At 46.4% G+C, this 17,754-nt stretch overlaps 2 protein-coding genes across 2 annotated transcripts; one reads left to right on the top strand and one right to left on the bottom strand.

The window, feature by feature from the left end:
* Positions 1-7,154: 7,154 nt before the first annotated feature.
* On the top strand, positions 7,155-7,587 carry PtA15_4A112 (uncharacterized protein; the record flags this gene model as incomplete). Its single annotated transcript, XM_053167963.1, has 2 exons — positions 7,155-7,440; positions 7,517-7,587. 2 exons carry the CDS (start codon positions 7,155-7,157, stop codon positions 7,585-7,587), a joined length of 357 nt encoding a protein of 118 aa, XP_053019219.1.
* Positions 7,588-12,920: 5,333 nt separating this feature from the next.
* On the bottom strand, positions 12,921-17,142 carry PtA15_4A111 (uncharacterized protein; the record flags this gene model as incomplete). Its single annotated transcript, XM_053167962.1, has 6 exons — positions 12,921-12,992; positions 14,464-14,915; positions 15,004-15,057; positions 15,147-15,441; positions 15,504-15,730; positions 15,801-17,142. The coding sequence occupies 6 exons, from the start codon at positions 17,140-17,142 to the stop codon at positions 12,921-12,923; spliced, it is 2,442 nt and encodes an 813-aa protein (XP_053019218.1).
* Between the last annotated feature and the right edge of the window lie 612 nt (positions 17,143-17,754).

Here is a 17,754-nt window from a genome sequence, read left to right as displayed (position 1 = left end):
GATATCAACATCTCAACCATCCTCAGAGACTTGCAAATAATCTGTCAGAATACTGATTTGGTAAAGCAACCCGCCAAGAGGCGCAGAGGAGAAACAGAGCCTGATGCTAAGAAACGTAAGCAACAGTGTTTCATCCCTCCAAACAGTCACACCAAAACAAGCCACAAGCTCGGTAGCTAACTCCGAGTTTGTTTCGCAACAGCTACAGCAGGTGATGCAGGCAACGACACCCTGAGGGTACAAGCCACAGCCGGAGGACACGACAACTCCAGGTCAGTCTTGATTCCAAGATCTTCGCTCTCATGAGTACTTAAAGGGCCTGAGCCCCGGCGGAAAGAACAGACACCAGACTAATAGCTTCATCGTCTACACAGTTCTTTAAGCCACAGAATAACCAACCGCCCAGCCAGCCTCACCGCTCGTATAAGTCTATCGACCGACGAGTGAGTCCACCTTTAAGTCCTAGTCAGGCCATCATATGATTGAGACTGACCAAGATGGACCTTTAGCCACAGCCTTAACCGGAACGACTTGTTGCAATCATAAATCGTCACCACAAGCGTGCAGACCATAAGAGACAACAGATCATTCTCTTTGTCCAAAGCCGATCCCTTCCTTTCTCGTTTCTCCCCAAGACCTCGTGTTCTCTCCTTTCTTCTATTTCTCATATAAACTCAGAAGCACGGCAAACCGGCCTGCTCTTAGGTGAATAATCTCTTCACTCCATCTCTATCAGATCATGAAAGGATGAACTTTCCGTTGTACATAGCCTCAGCTCATTCATCTGACATGAAATCACATTATCTTAGTTGTCCCAAATTTTACAGATTTACAGTCTCGACTGCTCAAGCAACCTCATTCATCACCCGCAGCAACTAGGAGCAGGATCGAAAATGCCGACCGCCACCCGACAAGGATCTCTTCCTCCAATCAGCATTACAACTCCTGGAACAGCTGTCACCAACAAGAAGGAAGAAAAGGAAATTATTGTGATTCCAACCTTCAACGGCAGCAACTATGCCAATTGGCAGAATGCCATGAGTGCGTATTTGGAGTTCAAGAAGTTATGGCCTGTCGTGGAAAAGGACACAGCCGAATCGAATGATGACAAGATCAAGGAACAGAAACTTGAGGCATGGCTCATTCTCAATTTGAAGATCGTTCCCGAAATCCTCACTAGCTTATCCAGCACCTGTGGACGCGATCCCCACAAGATATGGAACCGGTTGAAAACTAACTACGCCACAGCCACGATCTACGGTATGTACCGCGTCTGGTCGCAATATGTCCGAATCTCTTACAACGATGATCTCCTCAAGTACATCATCAAAGTGGAGGCGTCCCTGGCTGAGATCAGCACCATTGGGCTCAGCGTCATGAACGAGCTCATAAGCGTGAGCATCATTGAAACGATCACTGAGAAGAGACCTATAATCATGGAAAGGATCTTGGGCGACATGGAAACACTGTCCAACCCATTTCTCCTGCTCGACAAGCTCAGATTAATCGCCAACCATGAGCAAGTGACGAGAATGAAAACGATCACTAACGGACCAAATCCACCATCAGGACCTCCTTCCGGAACAGCTCTCGCCACAACCTCCAGAAAAAGGCCTTTCATAGCATGCAAGAACGGGAGACACAACCCTGAAGCGTTGCATGAGGAGCACCAGTGTTGGACTCTGCACCCTGAACTGCGAACAGCCTCGACTCAATCAAAGAAAAGAGCCACCAATCTTAACACAACAGTCAGAAGCAACCAGCAGGATGATGGCGAGCAAAGCTATGCATACCACATCACGTCCGGACATGTTGAGAAGGACTCAATTATTCTTGACTCTGGTGCGAGTCAGCATATGTTCAACTCTTTGGCATATTTCACCGACTCGGCTCCCACTAACGTGTTTGTCGTGACGGGAACGGGTGCCGAAAATCCCGAGATGGTGGCAAGAAAGCGAGGCACGGTCAAGCTTGAGTTTGAAGACAACACTTCGATCATACTTCGTAATGCTCTTTATGTTCCCAACCTGTCTACGAACCTGATTTCTTTCGCGCAACTCATCAAGGAAAAGGCGGAAATCTTCAGCCAAGACGGTCAAATGACAGTAAGGCTTAACGGGAAGCACTCCATGATAATCAACATGACTCAGAATCTCTTCAAGGTCGAAGGCGTGAAGAAGCCCAGCACGGTCGCCTTATCAACAACAGTCCTAGCCCCAATCAACACCTTTATGACCTGGCACCAACGACTGGGCCATGCAAGCGCAGCCAGGATCAGGACGATGCTTGGACCGATCGATCTGCCTAGAGAGAAGACCTCATGCTCAGCCTGCATGCAAGGAAAAATGATCAAGTTGCCGTTCAAAGGGAGATTCTCTCCAACCGAAGCCTCGCTAGAAGTCATACACGGTGACATAGTTGGACCGATTCGACCAGCAACAAACAGCGGCTGCCGTTACTTCCTAACCATAGTCGACCAACACACCGGGTACATCCACCTTAGCCTCCTGAAAGAAAAATCCAAAGCAGCCAACGCGATTCTTGATTTCAAAAGCAAGTTCGAAAAACAGACGGGCAACGACGTCAAGAAAATCGTCACCGATGGAGGAGGCGAGTTCTGCAGCAACGCACTGGGGGAAGTTCTTCAGCAAGAAGGGATACAGCACAACATCTCACCACCCTACACTCCGCAACACAACGGAATTGCCGAGAGAGCTAATTGCACCGTCATCGAAATGACTCAATGTATCCTTCTGCATGCAAACATGGCAGCAGAATGGTGGGGTGAGGCCGCCTTAACCGCTGTTTCAATCACCAACTCCCTACCATCCTTAGCAAAAAGCAGAACGCCCCCGATCACCTTGCTTCTAAAAATCAGACCTAGCATGACCTTCTTCAAGCCATTTGGTTGCCGAGCATGGATCCTCAAGGACAAGGTGAAGAGGGATCGCAAGTTTGATCCTATTGCCTGGGAAGGCACCCTCTTAGGATACGCCAATGACTACTTGGCATACCGAGTCCTGCGACATGAAGATCGTGCTATCGTAATCTCAAGACATGTTCAATTCGATGAGAACGTATTCCCGCACTGCGCAGCTGTAAATAGAAGTCTTGATACATCTTCTGAAGCAGAGGAAGCGGTCCCAATCTTCAAATCCGATCCAATTCTCCCATTCAAAGAAGAAAGCGATCATCCCGAGGCAGCACAAGAAGACCAGGATGAAGAGCAGGATGACTTTGACAAGTCGCCAGTTGAGGATCACCCAACTAGCCCGGAACCAGGAAAACGATGGGTATACGTCAACAACTTCACCCCAGCCAAGAAGATAACAAGCAATATCAATGAATCCAACATTATTGAAGGAAAGCGTCAGCAAAAGCAAATATGCTACATAACCATCTCAGCTGATCCGAAATCGCATAATCAAGCGATGAAAAGTCAAGAAAGGTTGCACTGGATTGAAGCCGAGCTGAAAGAAGTGAACAACATGAAGAAACATCAAGTCTGGATCGAGAGGCAAAGAAGGTCATCAGACTCGCCAATAGCCTCAACCTGGGCCTACAGAAAAAAGCTCAGACCAGATAATCAGATCGTCAAATACAAAGCAAGAATATGTGCGCAGGGTTTTCGTCAAACCTTTGGAGTCAACTTCAAACTGAAATACGCTCCCACCGGCAAAGCCGCATCCCTAAGGCTGTTACTATCCTTCGCCGTTAACTGTGATCTCAAAATACACCAACTCGACGTCCGCAGCGCCTTCCTGACTTGTCCACTGGAGGACACTGTGACTCTTCTTCCGCCGCAAGGGTATGACTGCCCCACAGGCACCATCTTCGAACTCCGGAAGGCCATCTACGGTTTAAAACAGGCATCGTTGGCCTGGTACAAGCGTCTCAGCGGCTACCTCATCAAGATCGGTTTTGCCGTGTTGGTCTCGGACCTGTGCGTCTTTCACCGAGCATCAGCACCAGCAACATGGCTCTACTGTCATGTCGACGACATTGTGATAATCAGCAGTGATCCACTCGTATTCAAGTCTCAGATGGAAGAAGAGTTCGACATCAAATATCTAGGGCGTGCCTCATTCCTACTAGGCATGAACATTGACAGATCCGACGACTTCCTACATGTACATCAAACCCAGTACATTGAACGCAAGTTGAACGAATTCGGTCTTGAAAATGCACGACCAGCGTCCTGCCCCATGAACCCCAAGGTTCACCTAAAGGCTGCAACAGAGAAGGAAGCTGCTGAGTTTGCCAGCATGAACATCAACTTTTGCGCTCTCATCGGTTCCCTCAACTACCTCAGCGTGCTCACACGCCCCGACATTTCCTACGCCGTAAGCGTCCTATCCCAGCACCTCGAGAAACCAGGTGTACAGCATCTCCATGCGGCACAGCAAGTGTTTCAGTACCTCCTCGGTACGAAACAAGTGGGCCTTGTGTTCAGAAAAGCACCCAGCCTTGAAATCCGCGCTCATGTCGACTCTGACTGGGGCAATTGCCCGGACACAAGAAGATCAGCAACAGGCTATGCAGTGATGACAAAATCGCAACTCATCTCATGGAAAGCCTGCAGACAAGCAACTGTCTCTCTCTCGTCGACCGAGGCCGAATACAAAGCTCTGTCAGACCTAGGAAGAGAAATAGCGTGGCTAGTCAGTCTCATATCTGAAATCAACCTCAACTACAAACCAGAAAAGCTGTTTGTAGGTGTCGACAATCAAGGCGCAATCGACTTAGCCAAGAGTGAAACGTCGCAGAATGGGTTTCGCACCAAGCACATGGACATTCGACTCCACTTCGTGCGGGAACTTGTCACATCAAAACTCATTGTTCTACATTACATTAGAACCATCAACAACAACACCGACTTCCTCACCAAGCCCACCGGTCGATGTACCATTAGAAGATCGCTAACTGCGATTGGAGTGACCAATCCTCCTTCTGCCTCAAGCCTAGCGGCTCGATGCAACCCAGCCTGTCAGAATACTGATTTGGTAAAGCAACCCGCCAAGAGGCGCAGAGGAGAAACAGAGCCTGATGCTAAGAAACGTAAGCAACAGTGTTTCATCCCTCCAAACAGTCACACCAAAACAAGCCACAAGCTCGGTAGCTAACTCCGAGTTTGTTTCGCAACAGCTACAGCAGGTGATGCAGGCAACGACACCCTGAGGGTACAAGCCACAGCCGGAGGACACGACAACTCCAGGTCAGTCTTGATTCCAAGATCTTCGCTCTCATGAGTACTTAAAGGGCCTGAGCCCCGGCGGAAAGAACAGACACCAGACTAATAGCTTCATCGTCTACACAGTTCTTTAAGCCACAGAATAACCAACCGCCCAGCCAGCCTCACCGCTCGTATAAGTCTATTGACCGACGAGTGAGTCCACCTTTAAGTCCTAGTCAGGCCATCATATGATTGAGACTGACCAAGATGGACCTTTAGCCACAGCCTTAACCGGAACGACTCGTCGCGATCATAAATCGTCACCACAAGCGTGCAGACCATAAGAGACAACAGATCATTCTCTTTGTCCAAAGCTGATCCCTTCCTTTCTCGTTTCTCCCCAAGACCTTGTGTTCTCTCCTTTCTTCTATTTCTCATATAAACTCAGAAGCACGGCAAACCGGCCTGCTCTTAGGTGAATAATCTCTTCACTCCATCTCTATCAGATCATGAAAGGATGAACTTTCCGTTGTACATAGCCTCAGCTCATTCATCTGACATGAAATCACATTATCTTAGTTGTCCCAAATTTTACATAATCAAGTTTATCATTGTTCTCAAACACCACTAACACCTTTCTGTCATCAGTTTACTCTCAACCTTCGTCAACGAAACCAATCAAGCGTTGTAAGATTTAAACTTTCAGGAACAGACCACTCGGAAATTCATCGAGCTAGCCGGCTCACCAGTTGGCCTGAATCCACCACTGCTCGAGAAATTCAACGTCCGGAGACTGTCTTGCTTCGCCATTCTGGTGTGTTACACACACATCTTTCTGATCAAAATCTTGCGTAAATGAACATAGCAATCTGATTTTTATTAATTTGCCACGTGTGAAAAACCGTCTGGTTGTTGTCTTAAGATTCTGCGCTGGGTATAGAACGACTGTGCAATTTCTTCACAACCTGAGGCTGGAGGGCAGTGTTCCATCCTTTGCAGCTTAGTACTTCCCAGGTGTCCAGATCAATATTTTGTCTTCGATATCAATACACTTCCAACATTTCTGGCAACGAGCAATGTTTGCCATATCATTTTTCCCTTGATTTGGCCAGGCCAGATAAATTCGCAGATTATGTTGCTTCTCTCCTACTCTTAGCACGTATTCTTTGCCTCTCCCCATAAGATCTGGTCACCAATGGTTTTGGTGATTTGCTCGATCCCCACATATCACCATTTCTGCAATTAGTATATCTTATTTCTGCATGAAGTATGTCAAGAAACGTGCACTGGGTTTGCGGGACCCGGTCGCTTAAAGCGGTGGCCAAATTCCGAACACGAGGTGGAGAAGCTTATGGCCGATGGGCGCTCGAAGCAGTACTGGATGCAGATGTGGATGATGAGTGTCAACCCTTTGTCAAGCGAGTGCATTATTAAGATATCTGCCCAATTACCTTCACCAGAGCTCTGCCGCACAGTCCCCCACCGATGTGCGCTAAAACAAAGGGGCTTATGAAAACCTGTGGAAGCCGAACGCTTGTGCAGATCTTAGCGTCTTTGCTGGATTGAGTTAACAGAACAAAGGCATCATCATCTCCACAAAGGAGGGACAAACACGACTTGGGCCACTCCCCCATCCGTTGGTGTCCGTTGGTGGGGGTTCCTCCGTGCAGCGGAGACGTTATTTGGGCTGAGGATACCCATCAACGGCGGTGGTTGACACACCTTGCATCCCTTCACGCGATCTGCCGATCTGGCCCGACGTGAGTCCGGTACCTAAATATCAGGAAATAGCGCCGTTGGACTCATGAGCCATCTTTTTTCTTCAGCATAGACGGCTGGTTATTCTCGATCCGACGGGCAGCCAAGCTGGTGTGTGGTTATGAACAGTCCGCTCTCCAGCCCTGCCCCATCATCCATCTCCCACTCCCAATAGTAGCTCCTCAAGACCTTCCTCGCCACCCCCGCAACTCCCGCTCTCATCATGTCACCCATCATCATCGACCACCTAATCAACCTCGAGCACTTCAAGCTCTCCGTTGCACGACCCCAAGCCTTATATGAATCCTCGCCAGCCAAGCCACCGGCTACTCTCGTCACAGCAAGGACCGCCGTGATCTTAATAGACCTGATCGTCGTCGTCCTCATCGCTCTTCTACTGCTCTTGGGCTATTATCTTTATCGCCGTAAACTCAAAAGGAAAAAGAACCTCGCCAGGTCTTGCGAAACCTCCGAGGAAGAAAAGCCTTCAGGATCTTATGATCGAGCAGGTCAGTCTATACTACTCCCCATTTTGAAAAAAAAAAACCGAGTGTGCTGATCTCCCCTGTGTTCATTTATTCCTAGCAATTATGAATAACCACTCCACATCTGCATCGACCATCGCAGAAAAGGAAGAACCAACCTCCAAAATCTAAAAAAAAAATCCAACCCAGGTCGCAGATTCGCCACCTGCGGACACCTCTCGACTGTTTTACCTCGTTCTTTGTGACATAATTTTCTTACTCTTGCTATCCAAAATTCAAAATACACGGCTTGCTCGTCATTCAGAAATTATTTCTGGACAAAAGATCCGTCTCCCTAATTCTTTATCCCCTCTCCCCCTTCAAATAAAAATCCTAATCCCTAATGCTCAAAAACCACATTCGTCCTTACCTATTCAGGTTCTGCTCTCCTGATTTCACAAGTTGACTACCGTGCATTGGAGGACTTCCCGTTGATCTGGAAAGTCAGATCTGAGCCACCAGATATCAAATTTCGCAGGGAAATCTGGGTCCCCGAAGATCCCCGAAGTGATCCAGAGTTCCAGATTCCAGATTTCCCTGCGAAATCTGAAATTCCAGATCTGTTCAAAAGTGACGGGAAGTCCTCCATTGATGTATTTGATATTTTTGTTGCCACAACAATATATGTAATAGCGAATGAGAAAAGCCAAACCGAATGCACCTGGCTAGTTCTGATTAATTAAGTCTGAGAGTGGATGACGGATACGATCGGAAAACCATTCTGTTAACTAGGTGTGGTGTTTTCGTTGGAAGCGGCTGTTGGGCCTCAATCTAAATAAATATGTAAGTTTAATTCATCACAAAGAGACTTTCATAAGCGCTCGAGGGGGGGCTGGGGTAGTGGGTGTGATGTGTTGGTTTGCTGTGGTTTCCAGTCAGAGAGTGATTTTGCTGACCAGGGCGGCTCGTCGACCCAATTGTGAGTTCGCAAATCGCGCCCGCCGTGTAATAGGTGTGGTCACTCTGCTCATCAGAAAGAGGTTTTGATAAGCTTGGGTGGGAGGCTACAGCCATTCTCGAAAAGCTTGCAGTTGGGTAGTGTGAAGGCCCGCCTACTAATCTCTTCGCTATATGGCTATGAATAAAGGTGTAACCCGGGGTTCGGGACGGGTGGTCATACCCATCCCGACACCCGTATCCGAATTCACCCGGGTGGACACCGAACCACCCGGGTGTTTAGGTTTTTTTTTCAGTCGCAGCCAGCCGGCGCCCGGTGGCATCATCATTCATGTTCCGACCCCTCCAAAAATAGCAAGCATGAAGAGAAAGCGAAACACAAACAGAAGCCGCGGGGAGAGCCCAATCACGCCAGATCCAACACTACGGTCTGTCATTGAAGTTGAGGACAACAGCGACACAGGCAACACCGGTGACATATCAAAAACGGATAATCTACGCCGTAGCTGGGTTTGGAATCATTTGAAAGTCCAGGGTGACACCGCTATCTGTCAAGTCATCCTCAAGAATGGCAAGATATGTGGTTCTAAGTTGAAGAGGGATAAAAGTGCCAGCACCAAGAATTTCCACGAGCATCTGAAGAAAATCCATTGCCTCGCAGACCCGAAGCTTGTGAAAAAAGCTGGGAACGCACAGATTGATTTGGAGAAGTGGGTTAAGAACTCAAAGTTTGTTCCAAAAGTAAGATACTCATGGAATTTGTCAATGCCAGCTTCATGAATGCTGAGTGGCTGATTTTTTAATAGGTCCAGCTGAACAACGATACGCTCAAAACTGCCCTGGTATATTTCATTGCAGATTGTGATCTTTCTTTTTCTGTTGTTGAAAAGAAGTCTTTCGCCAATCTTATGTGACTCGTGAATGAAGAGGCAATGCCCTTGATGGACAACACCTGCCGAACTGGGATTTCAAACCATCTCTCTTGGATACATATGGCATCACAGGAGAATATCAAAATGCGATACATATCAAAACAGGATTATATCTCATTTACCGAGGATGCTTGGACAGCCCCAAACTACACTGCGTACATGGCGATAACGGCACACTTCATCGATGAGAAATTCGAAATGGTAGATTTAACAATTGCAATTCCCAATGTGCAAGGCATGTTGTGTTTTCAAGTTATTTTTTCTTGTTGTTTATGGTTTAATAATCCTTTTTTTTGATTCTAGGCAGTCATAGTGGAAAGACTTTCGCTGAATTATTCTATGAAGCGGTCGAAAAATACGAGTGTAGCGACAAGATACACACAATCACAGCCGATAACGCGACTACAAACAACAAGATGGCGAAGGACCTTGAGCTTCAATTTCCGGGCTTCAACACTAAGAATCAGCTCCTTGGATGTATTGCACACATCATTAATCTTGGAGCTCAGGCAGGATTAAAGGTCCTAGGAACTGGCCTTGAGGACAAAAACATTGAAGAACTCTCAACCTCGGCGATGGATTCGGGTGCAACTGTAGATGAATCGGAGAACTTAGAGCCTGAGGAACAACAACCAGCTCGGTCTGTCATGTGGATCACCAACTTAACCACTTGACCTGATGGAATTGGCATCAATATGAAAACCATACTCAAGCAAATCCACGGGATTTCATAGCCTATGAAACTATCTAAGAAGATAGTTCGCCGGATGCTAGACTAGTAGAACTAGGATTTTTATGGTTTATAGTTTTTGGTCAAGTAGATAAGATAATCTGTTGATCGTTTGTTTGTTTTCGTGAGAATGAATTACTCAGATAAGATTTATGATGATGAGAAACTATAAGAAAGAATATCCCGATAGGGAGAGAGAGAAAAGAAGGAAGGAAAGACAAGAACCAAAGAGAGGAACATAAAGACAAATTCCGCTTGACTCCGATGACGACATCGAAAAAACAGATACGTCATAGCTCCACGTAGATCGAATCTAAATGATCAGTCTTGCCAAGCTGATCTGCATGATTCACAACTATGGTGTTCAAAATTGCATAAGATGTGTTTACATAACAGCATAACATGTGATTTTGGCTGGGAGATGTCAGCGTACATAAAACTTAAAGTGACATCTCCCAGCCAAAATTGCAGCTTATGCTTTTATGTAAAAAAATCTTATGCAATTTTGAACACCATAAACCTACAAAGCCGGATTTAATGCAATGCATACGACAAACAATTTATTTCTATTACCCCTTTTCTATAAATTTTTGATTCACTTTTCTTCAGATCCTGAGCTGGTACAACAAAGAAAAACCAATCATCAATTTTTCTTTGTATTCCAGTTTGATTTTTTAAGGGGGTTGAGAATTTAAATCGACTCCCAAAAATTAAAAAATCGACTCCCAAATCGAGTTTACGTCGCGCGGACCGCCGCGCGACGTCTGTCCTGGGTCCCCATGACCCAAATTTGACCCGGGGGCATTTTGGGAGTCGATTTTGTAATTCCGCGATCCCAAACGGGAGTCGGAATTTTAATTTCGCAAAAAATGCCGGAAAATAAAGAAAAATTTATACCTCCGCACTGGGGCACCCAAAGCCCCCCAAATTTTAGAGCACTCTAAATACACTCTCTAGAGCATATTTCAAGCTTCACGGCATTAGCACACCTCAGGGAGACCCTGTGTAGCCGGGGGCAGATTTGGCGGATTTCCTACTAACGCAATGCGCCATGTCCTGAGATACGGTGATCCAAATGCCCCCAAAATTCTACAGCACTCTAAATACACTCCCTAGAGCATATTTTAAGCTTCACGGCATTAGCACACCTCAGGGAGACCCTGTGTGCAGCCGGGGGCGGATTTGGCGGATTTCCTACTAACGCAATGCGCCATGTCCTAAGATACGGTGATCCAAATGCCCCCAAAGTTTTTCTGCCACATAAATACACTCTCTAGAGCATATGTTAAGCTTCACGGCATTTGAAAACCTCAGGGAGACCCTGTGTAGCCGGGGGGGTGGATTTGGCAGATTTCCTACTACTTATCCTCACTTGAACCCTCTATATCTTCTGATCAAGAAGAGATAAAAAAAACTGAGTAAGCTCAAAGGATTTCCCGCCCTCCTATCTACAATTACCGATACAGACCGCAAAAATATTATCTCAGGACATGGCGCATTGCGTTAGTAGGAAATCCGCCAAATCCGCCCCCGGCTACACAGGGTCTCCCTGAGGTGTGCTAATGCCGTGAAGCTTAAAATATTCTCTAGGGAGTGTATTTAGAGTGCTGTAGAATTTTGGGGGCATTTGGATCACCGTATCTCAGGACATGGCGCATTGCGTTAGTAGGAAATCCGCCAAATCTGCCCCCGGCTACACAGGGTCTCCCTGAGGTGTGCTAATGCCGTGAAGCTTAAAATATGCTCTAGAGAGTGTATTTAGAGTGCTCTAAAATTTTGGGGGGCTTTGGGTGCCCCAGTGCGGAGGTATAAATTTTTCTTTATTTTCCAGCATTTTTTGCGAAATTAAAATTCCGACTCCCGTTTGGGATCGCGGAATTACAAAATCGACTCTCAAAATGCCCCCGGGTCAATTTTGGGTCATGGGGACCCGGGACAGACATCGCGCGGCGGTCCGCGCGACGTAAACTCGATTTGGGAGTCGATTTTTTAATTTTTGGGAGTCGATTTCTCAACCCCCTTTTTTAAATGGTTGAGCTTATCATGGTTGGTTTTAAATACAACCCATACTGCTTAGAAAAAGATGAAAACTTGTTCATAAGCAAATCATTGGTTTTAAATACAACCCATACTGCTTAGAAAAAGATGAAAACTTGTTCATAAGCAAATAAATTTGGAATGAGGGAGTGATCCTCAGTTAGGCCCCATTTCTTAGCATTATCATTGAATGTGATAAATTCAGATCAATTCTGTGTGAAACTAAATTTTTTAGCAGGAATGATTCTAATATTTCACAAAACACCCATTATTTATCAAGCTTGATTATAACACAACAAAGGCAGTCTTAATATATCAGGAATCTCAAGACTATAGCCCTAGGTCACAATGAAACAAGAGAAATTTCATGTTGGTTTGCTTGTACATCAACTGTGCCATTTTGGGCAAGTTTGTTTTGCTTTGGTGCTACTTTCAGCTGAATTCAATAATGGCATTAGAATGATGCATGTGCATTTGCTATTTACTATAAGAATAGCAATTTACTATAAGAATTGCAATGTTGCGCCTTAGAGAATGTCAACTGTTACCCGTGGGGCAGTACCCGGCACTGCTTGGCAGGTATCACACCCGCCGCGCACCCGCGCAGCGGTGCCAGGTGCGGTACCAGGTACATGGTTTTGGCCGGAAAACTGTTTGTCTAGTGAAGTGCTACGTGAGCTGGTACATATGTACAATTCACCTGAGAGACCGGGTGTTGCTTGGCAGGCTGAACAGCTCTGATAGGTGCTACGCCGGAGCGGATTATTTCCAAAAGACAAAACACAAAATGCCTGATTTTACACATTGCCTACATATGTGCAAAGTTTTTAAACTCAACAAGGCGGTCAGGAATTATAAAGAACAAACTATCAATGGCTGAAAGCATCAGGAGACAAGAAGAGGCCGTTGTGGAACTGAGACAAAACTGGAGCACAATGGATCTGAAGTAAACAAAAAGAAAATTTTCAAATAGCACTATAGCTGAGCAATAGATGGAAGAGAAATTGTGTTGAATTTGCTAGTAGGAGGAAATCAATTGTCAACTTTGAGTTAATATGCAGCTTAAAAATTCACCATGAGATGCTGAGATTAAAAAGCAGACCAATCGTGCTTACATTTCTTCTTAAGTTTCATAAGTCTTCATCAGTATCATCATCTTCGCTATCACCAACGTTGTAAACGCTGCGCTGCGCTAAAAAAAGCTGTCATTTAGCGCAGCGCAGCGGTCACACCGCTATGTCCCAGAGGCATGTAGTGGAAGCTGTTGAAAAAACCGCTGCGCTACTCGCTACGTGCAGCGGTTGACCGCTACCCACCCAGGGCAATTAGCGTTAGCGCAGCGGAAGCGGAAATCCGCTGCGCTATCCGCTAAATTAGCGGATAGCGGAATTTAATTGCATGTTAAACCTCTTTTAACATGATTTAAACCATTTTCTTTCTTCTTTTTCAAACTGCTGCGCTACCTCTGAAGCGCAGTGATTCAGCGCTACGTGACCGCTTTTTTTAGCGCGCTAAAATTATCTTTTTTTTCCCAGGAAAACAAAAAGCGGTAAGCGCAGCGTTTAGCGCAGCGGCAAAAAAAAAACGCTGCGCTAACCGCTTCGCTGCGCTAAAAGTGTTGAATCCTCCGGCTGTCAGTCCTAGTTGAGCGCCCAACGCGCACCGCGCAGCATATCGCAGCACACTGTAACAACTAGGATTATCATCAACCTAACCTAATCGGACTTCCTCATCAACCCAAACCTGCTCATTCCCCGTCCTCTCCTCATCGATCAACTCACCTCCATCAAAAACAACATCAAGACTGATCTCTTCGGCCCTTACGGACCGACCTTTCTTATTGCTCTCTTGGGACAGCCTTAACTCTGGACAGCCTTTGTGGCTCCCAACTTGGTGAGAAATGCACCTGCATTTCCTTGTCGATCATCTCTCCGGCTCCAATCCTTCCGCCATCGACATCAACACTAACCTTCCTCCATTTCTCCAGTTCTCAGTCTTAGATCGTATCACCTCGTTCTTCCCTTTGATATTGTTCTTTCTAGTTCCTATAAAATAGGGTTTGTTTCTTTTGCTCATCGTGTCTCCTCCTTATTGATCCACTAATCACTCTCATTATTATCTCAGTTCTCTTCCGACATCTCCTACTCCACCACAATATCTTGTCCATCTCTCATTATCAACTATTGCTCCAGGGTTTGTTTGTATTTCATCTTTTCCTCTCTCTCCGGTCCATGTCTCAATCAGTGTTCTTACCTTTATCTGTTTAGTTTCTGGTTTTGGTTCTTAGTAATAAAGTCGTAGTTCCTACAAAAAGCAACGCAGCTGTTACAACGTTGCTATCACTGATGACCAATCGCCGCTTCTTTGCAGTGCGCAGGTGATTGCTTGCACTATCGCAACTTGGTGTCTTACGTTTCTTGCCCCGACCCCAAGATAAATTAGAATCGGAAAACTTCTCCTTGCCTTTTGGTATGCCTTTCCGTAATGCCTTTTTTTAGCTGGCTTCTTCCATTTTGATCCAGCCCGCACGACCGTTCTTTCCTTGTCTGGAGCACCCGAGTTCCTTGCACTGTTCCCACTCGCATCACTGTCGCTGTTGAGCATAGCCCCACCGATAGAAGCAAAGCCATTTTCTTCAACTTGAGGTACGGGTGGGCCTGTTAACTCAACCCATCCTTCTTTTAACACCATGAGGATTCGCTTTAGGCGTCTGTTCTTCATGTCTGTGAGTCGGCCACAAAATTCCTCTGGTGTGACCCCACAGGGTTTGTTCTTCACCTGCAATATAACATCCAACTCGGAAAGAACATTTTTCGTATGGGTTCCCGGCAAACCTTTATCATGTACACCATGGGTAGCATCATCTGAACCATAAAGCCAATAAAAGGAATATATTTTTTCAATACAAATATCACAAAATCAGCCAAAGTCATGATGTTCTTTGTTGCTCACAAATTGCTTTTGCCAACTGCTCACGCACTGCATCGAGATTAGCACATTTGTCACCTGAACATATTTGTTACAACCATCAGCAAGAAATAAACAAACCACAAACGAAATGAGCACCGAGAACTAAACTAAACAGTTTAACTCACCGTTTGAATAAGCATCCTCTGGGTTTTCGACTCCTTTCTTTCCTTGCTTGGAAGTTTTCAAAGTCTTTGATTGGACTGGGGCGGGTGGTTCTTTTCCCGATATCTGCTGGATTGCCGCCTGACCACTAACAAACGAATAAAAACTTGGGCAAGGATTGGGAACCCTACAGCTAATCATGTCGACAAACTGGTCCCCTAGCAGACTACCACCAGTAACAAGCAAGCCGGATTCTGGGTCCCTTGGTACAATTACGAAAAAGCCTTCCAAGTTGTGGGCTGTACTCAAGTTTTGCATCTGTGGAGTCCAAACCACATTCAATGAGATAAGCAGAAGAGAATGTCAGATAAACTACTCACATCCTTTTTCATCCTCCTGGCCCATTCATGAATTTTGAAGTGTGCCTTCCTTTTCAGTGGTAAGGAACCAATATCGTCAGGCTGAGTTTCAGTTTCCGCTGGACTGAGTAGTTTTTTCTTTGCTTCAACAAATTCCCGGTCTTTCCACATGTCCTGTGTTTCTTGGTCGAGCTCATCCCAAAGCTCTAGTCCGCATAAGCTCATGCGCTCGTTGACGTGGATAGAAGCTGATCAATACTATAGTTAGCAAGCACATTTGTTCAGGTAGCAATCACCATAAAATAGATAAAAACTTACAATCGGTGAATGTTTTGCTTGCCACTTCATCATACTTGCAAAAATTGTTGTAACATGTCGATCCTTTGATCCGAGAGAGTAGCCCTAGATGCTCAAGAGGAGGATTTACATGGAGTTTTCGCTTGCAGATAATCAAGTAAACTTCCTTCTGATATTGAAAGTATGCTTTACTCAACTTGATCCAATCATCAGGGACAAGACGTTTATAGTGAGCATATTTCACGGCCCGGCGACGCAGCTTGTCCAACTCTAGCTTTTGAAGCTCATCCATAATGTGAGGCTCAAGCTGTTGCCTCTCAACAGGAGTATTTTCGTTGTTTGCAGGAGTATCTTCGTCGTTCTCGTTGTCTTCCAGGTTATTGAAAGGAAGGAAAGATGTGTTCTGCGATGGCGTCTCTTCAACTGGGGAAACCCCTCTGCTGCCAGTATTCGAGTGACCACCCCTGCCTCTCCCGCCTCTTGAACCTCTGCCGCCTCTTACTACTTTCCCTCCTCTGCTTCCTCTGCCGCCGCGCAATCCTTGGCCTCTACCCCTACCACAAGAAGTAATTCCGCTGGTGGCAGCTGTGAAACTGTTGATTTTGGACAGAAGATCAGCTTCTAATTTGTCTGCAGTACGGGATGGGTTCTGGTGGTTCGACTGGGAATTTTGCGCGGAATCTGCTGTTGGTAAGCTGTCTGGCTGGGCGTGGGCGGGAGGAGGACAATACCCAGTCTGGATTTTGGACTGAAAAAGCGGTGTGGTGTCCGATGTTGGTAATTGACCTTGGGTGCGTTGGAGTAGAGGGTGTGATTGAGTCTGGTTGTGCTGCGGTACATTTAAGCGGGATGAGTTTGGGTTGTTTGACTGTGAAATTTGCGTCAATGCTGGGGTGGGTAAGTTGTCTGGGTTGGTGCGCGCCGGAGGGGGACAGTATCTAGTTTGGTTGTTGGACTGATGATGGTGTGTTGTAGTGTCCGATGTTGGTAGATTTTCTCGGGTGTGTATGGGTGGAGGATGCAATTGAGTCTGGTTTGGCTGTGCTAGATCTATGTTTGTGCTACGATGAACGTGATAAGAAGAATCTGCTGGTTGACCGGTTCCTGGAAGAGGACGTTGAAGCAACAAGGGAATAGCACGGGACTTGGAAGAATAAGAAGCGGCAGGTGGTGCTCCTGGGAGAAGGGCAAGTTGACCATCGGCATGGCGCGCAGTAGGAAAGAGACCACGAGAGCTAGGCGCGGGTGAAAAATGACCCTGCGAGCTAGGCGTGGACGGAAAACGAGCTTGATGGTTGGCGGCTGGGAAGGAGCCAAGGGGTGGGGGTGCGTTAGATTTCCAGTTGAATCCGCCTGAGTACATTTTTGATTGGGTAGGTATCCTGTGCGGAGTGATGGATTCATTGTAGTGTCAGCTTATGATAAGAAGCGGTGGGTGTGGTGCCAAATTGATACATACCTTGCGTGTCGCGGACTTGAGCTGTTGTTGTGTCGAGGATGGCCGAGTGGCAAGTGTCGTGTTATAGAGGTGTGATTTCGAATGTAAGGGGTGTGATGTGTAGTGTAAGGCTTGTGGGTGGGGGTACAACGTTATGCATGTAAGCTAGGGACTGGCGGGCGCACTGGGTGGGGGACTTGGAAAATTTTCGGCGCTGGGGGACTGCTGGGGAACCCGAGGAGCCCAGGGATCCCCTAACTTAACAAAGTCCCTCCTCTGCGGGGCTGAGTGGGGAGCAGAGTGCCACCGACCGCAGGGAGGGACTTACGACTTATGTCGGGGTGCTCGCCTGAGAGCATCTCGGAAACTCTGGTTGGCGTTCAAAGGCTTGTAGCTCACTAGGACCCTGGCAACCCCCTATAAATGGGCGGCATGAAAATGTATGAATTATTTGGCAAAATCACAAAATGGTACACATGAAAATGGTATGAATGCCTTTTTTTGCTATTTATAAGGGTAGGCACCTCAAATGTATAA

Source organism: Puccinia triticina, chromosome 4A (genome assembly GCF_026914185.1).
Source record: "Puccinia triticina chromosome 4A, complete sequence".
Taxonomy (NCBI): Eukaryota; Fungi; Basidiomycota; class Pucciniomycetes; order Pucciniales; family Pucciniaceae; genus Puccinia; species Puccinia triticina.
Note: the sequence above shows the minus strand (reverse complement) of the source record. Positions and strands in the feature narration are given on the sequence as shown.